Below are 10,990 nucleotides of genomic sequence, written 5' to 3' on the forward strand. Positions count from 1 at the left end.
GATCATACACCGACTTCCTGAGGACCGTGGGGAGGTCCCCCACCTTCTCTGGATCAAGGATCCCACCTGGAAATAAGGGGTCTGGTCCAGATGACTCTGGAGCTCTTGCCCCTGGGATGTGCAGAGGCTACAATATGGTGCATGACCAGTTCTCTTCCTCCTGTGGACTGGATACTACCTGGGGCGAGATATCAGGGCCTTGAGATGTTATAAAGTAAGGGCAGTTTTGATACATCCTGGGAGCATAGATCTCAGAGTACTCATCGTCTCTTCGAGGCTGAAAGAGTAAAACATATGATTGTATCAGGAAGCTGGTCTCACTCCTATGAAACTGGGCCTCAGGAAGCATTTATGGGGGACATTGTGACAGGCCACCCAGATCCCCCTTCAAAGAAGGACTTACCAGCCCCAGCTTGGGGAGGGTAGTCAGCAGGCAGACATCAACTGTCAGCCCATGTAGGGGTTGCCTCAGCTGCAGAGGCCTTTCACTCAAGGCCACACTCCTTCCTAACAAGGCCACATTCAGTGACTGATTCACATGGGAGTTTAAAGCCCTGGCCACCTCTGTCTGCTATGGGACAGCTGTAAAGGCCATTCCAGCTCCAAAGCTCTGAATTCCTGTTCATTTATTTCTATGCCTTCTGTTTCCTCCCCACCCCCTTTCTAAGAGTATTGTGGCCAGTGGGTTCCCCCAAGACATCCCATACCTTAAACTCCACCTCTGAGTTTGCTTCCTGGGGAACCCACCCATGATATCATCAATGCCCTGATGTCAGAAAGACTCCTGGCCTGGGAGTGGAAAGGTCCAAGTGTGGGGCCTTCTGCCCCTACTTAAGCTGTGTGACAGCCCCAGTCACTCTCCCACCTGGCAGGCAATAAATGAGAAGCACACAAGGCAGGCTGTTGAGCACAGTGGCATGAACACTGGCTTTGAATCCCAGCTCCACCACTCCTTAGCTATGTGTCCTTAAGCAAGTAACTTCACCTCTCAGAGCCTCCTTTGAAAGACAGTTATATCTCATAAGGGATTGTGAGATATAAGGTTGTGGCGGGGATTTAATGAGATGATATATGTCAAAGGGCTTAAGATTGAACCTGAGCCCAAAGCAGATACTCAACAAATGGTGGCTGTTATTACTTATTATTTCTCTGAGTGGAATGAACTCTAGACAAGGGATGTGAAAGTCCCAGGAAGCTTCTGCATGGGGCCAAAATAACTGTAAAATAGGGAGCACAGCCTGTGATTATATGAACTGGAGTGACCTTTAGCAACGAGGAAAGAATGGTCTCTAGCCACATGTCTCAAGCTGTGGAGGGGTGCAGGAAGGGAAGGTGAGAAAAAAGCAGAAGATCTCACCGATACATTCCAGGACCCCACTGGAGACCCATCCCGTTTCTCAAAGCACGGGTAACTCAGCCAGACTGCAGCTTCTTGCGCCAGCCGCTCCCAGCGCGCTGGGTCTCCACCACCCACGTTTCCTGTAGGGTCAGCTGGGTCCAGAATCACAGGCCTGCAAAACGACATTTATAGAGGGAGGTTGTGAGGAGCTGGGCTCTGTCCGGGGAACCAAGATGCTCCTGGCAGAGCAGACACCAGACTAGGGTAGGCTGGGACTCAGGGCATGAGGACCAACCTAGCAGGATGCTGCTCCCTGGGCTTGTGTCCTGAGTGCCCAGTCCCCTAAAGGGAAGTGAATAGGAGGAAAACGAGGTCTGAACTTGGGCCTGACAGATGTGGGTTTGAGTCCCATCTTTGCCCTTTATCAGCAGTGTGCTTTGGGGCAGGTCACTTGATCTCTCTTAGTCTACGTTTCTTCTGCTGTACAAGGAGGAGAGTTCTGCAAGCCCATCTCAAAGGATGTGGTGTGTGGATAGAGAAAATGTAGGCATGTGAAATCACTCAGTGCAGTGATTAGAACATAACAAGGAGTCAATACATGTTAGTTATATTGATAATAATTTTTACTATTACATTAGGATGTGGGAGCCATTATTGTTATTGTTATTTCTATTCAAATTTCAGCTATTTTGCTCATTTTCTGTTAAGGTTTGGACAAGCTCCTTACTGCTCAGAACCCCGATGCCTGCATCTGTAAAATGATCAGCATAGTGCCTCCTTCACAGGGTTAGAGGTTGTGGTTTAGATCAGATGGCAGTAGTAAAAGGCCCAGGAGATTCTCACTGAATGGGGAGCCTTCTCACCTACTCCATTTCCAGGGCATTGCAGCCATATCTAGGGGTACATTTATGTGGGGGAGCTAAGCCATATGGGGACAAGGTACCTGGGTTTCCTGAGCTGCTTTTTGAGATAGTCTCTAATATATGGGGTCTCAAAGTCATAATACTCTGTCCAGTAGATGCAAAGCTGCTCATAGTTCATAACTAACTCCAAGACGGTCTGAAATCCTTGGGCTGTGATGAACTCTGTTTTCTTGCACCCTTCCTCCCAGGCATAGACCGTCAGGAGCTCCAGGGCATACTTCTGTGGCAGGGGCTTCTTAAGCTTGTCCTTACACTGAGAAGAAGGAAAACAGTCAGAAACATTTTTTGGTTCAACTTCTATATAAAGTGCATTTCTCATGGGCTAAATCCAGACTACTATCTGTTTCTGTAAATAAGATTTTTTTTTTTTTTTTGCACAAAGCCCGCATTTATGTCTGGTCTATGCTGTTTCCACGATACAAAGGCAGAGTCAAATAGCTGTAATAGAGACCCCAGGCCCACAATTTCTAAGATATTTACTATCTAGTCTTTTACAGAAAAAGTTTGTTGGCCCTTGGTTAAGAGCTTGAACTCTGGATTCTTACTGATGTGGGTTTGAATCCTGACTGTCATTTTCTGATTCTGGGCAGATGACTTAGGCTCTCAGAGCCTCATTTTTGTTTTATTTGTCTGCCAAGAGAGTAGTGATAAGAGCATCTTCCTATGACAACTAACTGAGAGGAAGGACTGGTAGTATTCCTAAGAGCCACACAGAAGAAAACAAAATCCAGACCCTCAAATTATTTCATGAATAATTTTCACACATAATGACCAGCACATAGATAACCAGGCACATAAAGAAACAAGACACCAAGAATGATGACCAACAGAAAAAAGAGAGATAGTAATAAATCCACAAAACTTTAAATACTGGAGGATTGAACATGGACTTTAAAATAACTAGGAATTTTATGTTCAAAGAAATAAGAGCTTTTAATAGTTATTAGGGAATTCGAAGCCATAAAAGTAACAGGGAAGATATGAAAAGGAAGGAAATTGAAATCCTAGGTTAAAATGACAATAACTGCAATTAATAACTCAATAGCAAATTAGACATAGCTAAAGAGAAAGTCAGTTAATTGGAAGGTAGATTAGAAGACACTGTTCAGAGTAAAATATGGAATGACAGACGAAGAGATGGAAAATGCAGAGGAGAGTGTGGAGATATGAAAGAGTAAAAGGTCTAACAGAGTTACAGGAAGTGAAGAAAGAAAGAGGAAGAGATGATACTTTAGGAAAACGGCTGGCAAGTTCCAAAATTGGTGAACAATACATATCCACAGATCAGGAACCCAAAATCAATCCTAAGGAGGAAAAATAATAAGGAATCATTATTAAGACACATCAGATTGAAGCTAAACAAATCAAAGACAAAGAGAAAATTCTTAAATGCAGCTGAGGAGTAATACTTACAAAGGAGCCACTGTTATGTGAACAATTGACTTTTTAATAGTGGCACTGGATGATGGAATGATACACTCAATACACTGAAATGACCACTAACCCAGCAAATGCACCCTTCAGTAATAATTAGTTTAATTTCCCTTCAACGATACAGGGAAAAGCAAGACATTTTCAAGTAAACAAAAACTGAGAGAATTTATTACCAACAAATTGTTACCAAATGAAATCTCAAAGGATGTACTTTAGAAAAATGACCCCTCCCCCCCTTGGAAGGTTAGAGGTAGAGGAAAGAGTTAACAGTGCAGAAAACAGTAAACTATGTGTGCAGATTAAATAAGCATTGGCTATATAACAATGCTTTAAGGCCCTTGAAAATATAGAAAGACTTGAAATACACAACAAAAAATAGTACATAAATTGTAGGTAGTGATGATGGTGGTTAGTGGAGTTAAAGCATCATAAGGAACTTGTATGGCATCAGGAAAGAAAAATACAATTACAGATTATGTAGGGACTATCTTGATCATTGTAAAATAACTAGTATTCCTGCCTTTTCCCCACTGAATATAAATAGCAACTTTCTCCCCTCATCACCACAGTTACCAAAAATGCCCTCAATGACATCCAGTATGTCCCTGGGTGCAGTGCTGCTTTCAAGTGTCAAGAACTCCTTTCATAAAGTTCTACTATGCTCAGACTCCACAATTAAAATTCCTGGAATAGCAACTGCTGGGAAGTCTAGTGACTAAATGGTTGTCTTGTTTTCCTAGAGGTTTTGCTTTTAAATTAAGAAGGTTATCCGTAATTATTTTCATTCATTCATTCATTCATTCATTCAAGAAATGTATGTCAAATGCCTATAATTATCGGGCAAACTCTTGAGTCAGTAGACCCAAATTCAAATTTTAGTTCTGCTACTTTTTAGCAGTACTAGCCATCTGACTCTTAGTTTCTCTTTCCGTAAGATGGGCTTAATAATTATATCCACCCTTATCTTGCTCACAGAAGGACTGTGAAGGTTGAATAAATAACAGGGCACTTAAAAGTGAACAGAAAAGCATCTCACATCCACAAAAGTTAGATAAGCTAAGCTAAGCTAAGCTAAACTAAGCACACAATACATGTTAACTTTTATTACACGTTTTCCTGTCCTGGCTAGAAGAAGTCATGTTCATTAGGACCAACTGTATGCTAGGCACCACGTTAGCTTTGCTGTAGCATGTTACTCTTTGCAAATGAGAAAACAGAAAGAACAGAGAGATTAAGTTGCTTGTACAAGGTCAGACAGCCAGAAAGTTGGAAGAAAGGTATCTGAACAAGTTTGTTTGAAGCCCTACTTTTGCCCTATCCAACTTCTGAAGTGGTTGACTCCGAGTGTGTGTGTGTGTGTTTGTGTAGTTATACGTAGCACCTTTCATCCATTTATTCAACAACCAGTTTTGAGCACTTACTATGTGCAAGGGTCTGTGTTCTGGGGATAGACCAGTGAACAAAACACAGAAATCCTTTCCTTCAAGTCCTTCCCTTCTCTCTCTCTTTTGTTTTGAATGGTAAATGGGAGGAACAGAGTTTCACTCTGTCACCTAGGCTTGAGTATAGTGGTGCAATTAGCTCACTGCAGCTTTGAACTCCTGGGCTCAAGTGATCCTCCTGCCTCAGACTCTCAAGTAGCTGGGACTATAGGCGGGCTATAATGACTGGCTAATTTTTCTAATTTTTTTTTTTTTTTTGAGAAAGAATCTCATGTTGTCACTGTTGGTAGAGTGCCATAGTATCATAGCTCACAGCAACCTCACACTCTTGGGCTCAAGCAATTCTCTTGCCTCAGTCTCCTGAGTAGGTGGTACTACAAGCACCTGCCACAACATCCAGCTATTTTTAGAGACAGAGTCTTGCTCTTGCTCAGGCTGGCCTTGAACTCCTGAGCTCAGGCAATCCACCCATCTTGGCCTCCCAGAGTGCCAGGATTATAGGCATGAGCCACCGTGCCCAGCCTTTAATTTTTTTTTTTTAATGAGATGGGGGTCTCACTGCCTTGCTCAGGCTGGCCTCAAAATCCTTGGCCTCTAATGATCCTCCTGCCTTGACCTCCCAAAGTATAGGGATTACAGGTGTAAACCACCATGCCTGGCCCCCTTCTCTCCCTGCTCTACACCTCTTCTTTCTCTCTCTCCTCCTCTTCCCCCCCTCCTGCTCCCTGTCCAGACAGGGCTGCCCCAGCCTGGTGCCAGGACCGTACCATTTGGTACCAGTGCTTGACTAGGCGGATGAGGCTCTTCAGCTTTGTTGCACGTGTCTTCAAGAAGGCTCGCTGCAACTCCGTGAAGCAGGTGGAGAACTCGCCCTCTCTCTCCAGGTCGATGCACTCCCGAATGAGCTTGACGTAGATTTGGGGGTCAGGTCTATAGCCTTCGGTCCACTGACCTATTAGGGCAAAAAAGTTCATATTTTTAAGGTGCCAGCTCTTCTCCATGGCTCTTTCAGTCACTCTGGAGGGCGAGCTGACTTGTATAACTACACACACACACACACACTCCGAGCTGACTGGTGATGGGGTTCAGCAGACAGGACAGCAGACCTAGGGCCAGAAAGCCTGAGGTCCATTCCCAGTGCTCCCAGCTTCCCTCGCTACTGTCATCACCCCACCCAAGCTGCTGTCATCTGCCACCTGGACTCTGACAGCAACCTCCTCACTGGTTTCCCCACATCCCCTGCTCAGCCCAGCACCTAGAGCAGTGTTTTAAATCTCCTGGCACACTTGAACCTACAGTTAAACTTCCATGGCACATTTAAATTATGTTGATCAAAAAAATAAGTAAAAACAAGAATATAGTTACTGTGCTTTGAACTTCTTTCAAAAATAACTTAATTAATGATCTTTAAAAATTTTCACAGCACACCTAAGATCCTCTCAAGGCACACCAGTGTGCCAGGGCACATGGGTTGAAAATCAGTGACCTAGAGCGATCTTTTAAAATTTGGTCATGCCATTTCTTGCATCCCATGATGTCTGCAATAGCCCCTCCCCCAATTCCTGGGGTGGCCAATTAAATCTGGTGTGATCTGACCCCTGCTACCCTCACCTCACCTCCTGCCTGGCTTCCATTGCTCATTTACTACACTGAGCTTGTCTCTCTTCCTTGAATGTGCCAGGTTCATTCCTGCCTCAGGGCCTTTGCACTTGCTGTTCCCTTTTTATAGAACCCCAAGATCTTCCCCAACTGGCCCCTTCTTAATGCTCAGGCCTCACCTCAGCTCAGATGTCACCTCCTCTGGGGGCCCTCCCTCATCACCCAGCCTAGAAAAACCCTCTAGCCTCCGTATGATCTGTTTATTGTATCATCCGGTTCAGATTAACACAGCAAGTATCATTCCATATATCTTGGAGCTTGAGGGGGTTCTTTCTCTATGAAGCAGTCTCACAGTCATCCCAGCTAGAGTGCAGTGGTGTCATCATAGCTCACTGCAACCTTAAACTCCTGGGTTCAAGCGACCCTCCTGCCTCAGCCTCCTGAGCAGTTGGGACTACTGGTGCCTGTTACCATGCCTGGGTAATTTTTCTGTTTTTAGTAGAGGCAGGGTCTTACTCTTGCTCAGGTTGGTCTCAAACTCCTGAGCTCCAGGAATCGTCCCTCTTCGCCTTCTAGAGTGTTAGGATTACAGGTGTGAGCCAGTGCACGGGTTCATTGTCAGGCCCCAGGGCAGAGGTTCCTTGTCTGGCTTAACCATGGCCGGGCATGTCCCTGGCACACGATAGGCTGTGCTGATTGTTGTTTTGTCCCCTCCCTCAGTCTTGCCTCTCTCCTGATCTATTTTCCACACCACAGCCAACACCTTCCTTCTACAACACAAATCAGATCATGTTATTTTTCTACCAGAAAACTTTCCTGGCTGCCCACTGTGCTCAGGTCAAACTTATTACCAACACGAGAGGCTTCCTCATTGCTGAGTTACTTCCTCCTGGCACTCCCTGCAGTTTCCCCGACACGCCTGACTCTCTTCCAACCTTGGGGCCTTTGTCTGTGCGGTTCTCCTGCCTGGAGCACGCGTCCTTCCTTCCCCTCTCTTCCTCTTATATTTTGTAACCCTTGTTCCCCAGCCTCCATCACAGGACAAGGCAAAAAGGAACATCCCCAACTTCCTCACATGCTGGTGTCTTCAGAGTCTCAGTATTTTTTACATGCCTCCTGTAGGCCCAACGAAAACCCTGAAGTTCCCTTAATTAAGTACTAATTACTAATTAAGTCTAAAAAATAGTAGCTGAGGGAGTGGTGTCTGATAGATGTTACTGCATTTCCCTCAAAAACTAAAAATCTAAAATATTCTGTGCCCTGCTGGGACTTCACTGTGGTGTTCTGAGGTGCCTTCACGTACAGTTGGGAAATTCGTATTTTTGAACACTTACCGTGTGGCAGAGCTTAATGCAGATGATACGGTTTGATACAGGCAGTGTGGTTTTACCAGTTCTCTTGATATGGAAAGTGAGCCTCCCAGAGGTTACATGTCCTGATCTAATGCTCCTGCAGATTATACACAGAATATATCTATTTCCCAAATGGCTGTGTGAGGTTTCCTTGAGTATTAGAACAAAGGGGAACTTACTTGGAAATATAAAACCAGATCTATGCTGCCCGATTTTAGAAATACAAAATCCACACACCTTGCCATGAATGGAACTAGTAGGTCTTGCAGATGCTCTGTAAGAAATGTCTTTGTCCCCAGATTGTGCCAGTTTGCTGTTTCATGTCCCTCCTGTGACGTATTAGGACCTTATTCCTTCCTGCCCCAAGAAAGAGTCTAGTCCCCACCCCTGCTTTAGAGGGATGCCCTGCTGGGGAAAAACTCCCAAACTGTGCTCCCACAGTTCCTTATTTCCTCCTCAGAAATAAGCCAAGGGAGAAAAAGAAGCAGTGTTACAGGACAAAGGTGGGACTCCCTGTAGCTAAAAGCACTCACCCAAGGCATCAAAGGCTGGCAACACATCAAACTCCACACCCTCGTGGAGCCGTGGTGAATACAGCACGAAGCTAAGTACTCGAGGGTTGCCCCACATTTGATCGTGGACCTGAAACTCCACACCAAATATTTCCTCTCTTTGACAGGCTTGCAGCTGGTTCCTAATTTCCTCAATGTACTCTCTCCGGATATTTAACTGATCCCGAAAACTTTTAAGAGGACTGAGGAAGACAACCAGATCAGCGTCAGATCGGCCTCTGAGAGCAGTGCCTTTGCCTGAGGAGCCACCCTAAAAAAGATGACAAGAATAACTGACACTTAGTGAGATGAGCCTCCCTATATAAAATGATGAGAACAATCATTAACATTACAGACCACTAGCCATTCTGAGGGCATTACATGTTGTAAACTCCTATACTGCTCACAATGACGCTATGATTTAGGTACTACTATTACAAATTCCCATCTTATAGATGGGAAAACAGGTATTCAGCGAGATTACACGTCAGCCCAATCATCCAGCTGGTGGGTGGCAGAGATGCAATTCAAATCCTGGGTGCCTCATTCCAGGGTCTGGGTTCTTTCCCCTTTGTCCTCTATTATATTTTATACACCCCAGACTGGCTTGTGCTGGGTGGTTTACATACATTATTTTACTTAATCTGCACAATCCTATGAAATTTGGGGAATTACCGATGAAGACACGGAGAATTTAAGTGATTTGCTTACTCAAGGTCTTGCAGCTACCTGCTTTCAGAATGTACGCTCTTAACCAACTCATGAGATTGCAGAAATGGTAAGTCCCAGCCTGGCCACTAATTACCAATTATTTATCCGAGCTGGGCTTCAGTTTCTCTATTCCTGAAATGGATGTGGCCTAGGACAGTGGTTCACAAACTTTGGGAGCTTGGGGCTTATAGGACCTCACCACAGAATCTTTTTTTAACAAGCCATGCAGACAAATCAGAAACCAGCTGAGAAGAGCTCAAACTCCCCCCCCCCCAGTCATGTCATTACTTGGGGGTCTATGTTTTTGCACTTTCTTTTTTCTCCACCCCACCTTCCAATTTGGAGCCCCTGCTCCTTCAGCCGCCCCTTCCCCAGTCAGGCAGCCCCGGGCTCACCTTCACCACCTTTGACACCCGCACAGAGTGGTAGGTATCTCGGAAACACCTTTCCTTTAAGAAATCACCCATGATCTTGATGGCTAATTTGACTTGCTTGCGGAAACGTGTGTCTGGCAGGAGATAGTCTTCAATGAACTTGTCCAGATGCCTGGCTTGAGTACATCTGAGATCCATCATGGTACTTGAACAGGGACAGGAGAGCCAGTGGGAGCAGAACTACCTCCCGAGATCTGACAGCCTGGTTTCGTTTTCTTGGCAGGGTGGAGCTACTCCCCGGTGACTTTGCCTTTTCTTTTTATTTATTTATTTTTTTCTAGAGTGCTCATAGCTGTCAGCAACCTCAAACTCATGTGCTCAAGCAATCCGTCTGCCTCCGCCTCCCAGAGTGCTAGGATCAGGGGTGTGAGCCCCGAAGCCTGGCTCTTTTAGCAAATCAAACATCCCCCAGCTCCCAGGAGAGAATTGCATTACCAGCACTTCTACTTCCTGAAACTTCCACTTTACCCTTTAACCAGTTAGAGTGGCTTTCCTTTCTTTGGACTCCACCCCGAAAATGTTGCGTTTTAACTCTGTGGCCAAGTGAAATCATCCTTAAAGGCAGATTTGGGGTTTCATTCTTTGTCTTTTTTTTCCCCCATTGACAATATTGTTTCATAGCCTCCTATGATTGTTTTCCCCGGCAAAATATGCATATGGCAAAGAGAAAAGAAGTCAGAAAAATCAGGAAATGAAAAGATCCTCTATAATTCTGAAGCTCAAAACTACCACTACGAACATTTCAGAATAGATCTTTTCAGATGTTTTTGTCTGTGTTTACACACACACTTGTACAAGGTTCTCTTTTCTTTTTTTAAAAAATGGTATTATACTATACTTCCCCCCCCCTTAATTAATAGATTTTATTTCTTACAGCAGTTTGAGGTAGGCTTACAGAAAAATTGAACAGACAGTGCAAAGAGTTCCCATAATCCCTCTCCTTCCACCCATAAATTCCTCTATTATTAGATTGCTATGGTGCCTTTGTTACAAGTGATGATTGGTATTAATATTAGTACATTATTGTTAATTCATAGTTTACATTAAGGTTCATTCTTTGTGTTGTACAGTTCTGTGGGTTTTGCCAAATATAACATGTCATGTGTCCTCTGCGGCAATATTACCCAGAATAGTTTCACGATCCTCAAATTCCACTTATTCATTCCTCTCTGAGTTAGAACTTTCTTCTTGTCTAATATATACAT

The 10,990-nt window shown here is 44.4% G+C and overlaps 1 protein-coding gene across 1 annotated transcript; it reads right to left on the reverse strand.

Moving 5' to 3' along the window:
- On the reverse strand, positions 1–10,224 carry OAS1 (2'-5'-oligoadenylate synthetase 1). The gene is made up of 6 exons (XM_012805269.2): positions 9,747–10,224; positions 8,623–8,911; positions 5,906–6,090; positions 2,283–2,515; positions 1,358–1,511; positions 1–277 (listed from the first exon to the last, which is right to left on the reverse strand). Exons 1-6 carry the CDS (start codon positions 9,924–9,926, stop codon positions 128–130), a joined length of 1,191 nt encoding a protein of 396 aa, XP_012660723.1. The 5' UTR covers positions 9,927–10,224; the 3' UTR covers positions 1–127.
- Between the last annotated feature and the right edge of the window lie 766 nt (positions 10,225–10,990).

Source organism: Otolemur garnettii, unplaced genomic scaffold (assembly GCF_000181295.1).
Source record: "Otolemur garnettii isolate 467f Iridium unplaced genomic scaffold, OtoGar3 scaffold00038, whole genome shotgun sequence".
NCBI classification, from domain to species: domain Eukaryota; kingdom Metazoa; phylum Chordata; class Mammalia; order Primates; family Galagidae; genus Otolemur; species Otolemur garnettii.

Bases quoted from the DNA above. Each gene is read 5' to 3' on its own strand.
- OAS1 (XM_012805269.2), bottom strand. From the start codon at position 9,926: ATGATGGATCTCAGATGTACTCAAGCCAGGCATCTGGACAAGTTCATT. The intron at 8,912-9,746 runs GTGAGCCCGGGG...CATCTTTTTTAG, and splicing joins GGGTGTCAAAGGTGGTGAAG to GGTGGCTCCTCAGGCAAAGG. The intron at 278-1,357 runs GTGAGATCTTCT...TTACTCTTTCAG, and splicing joins TGGGGTCCTGGAATGTATCG to CCTCGAAGAGACGATGAGTA.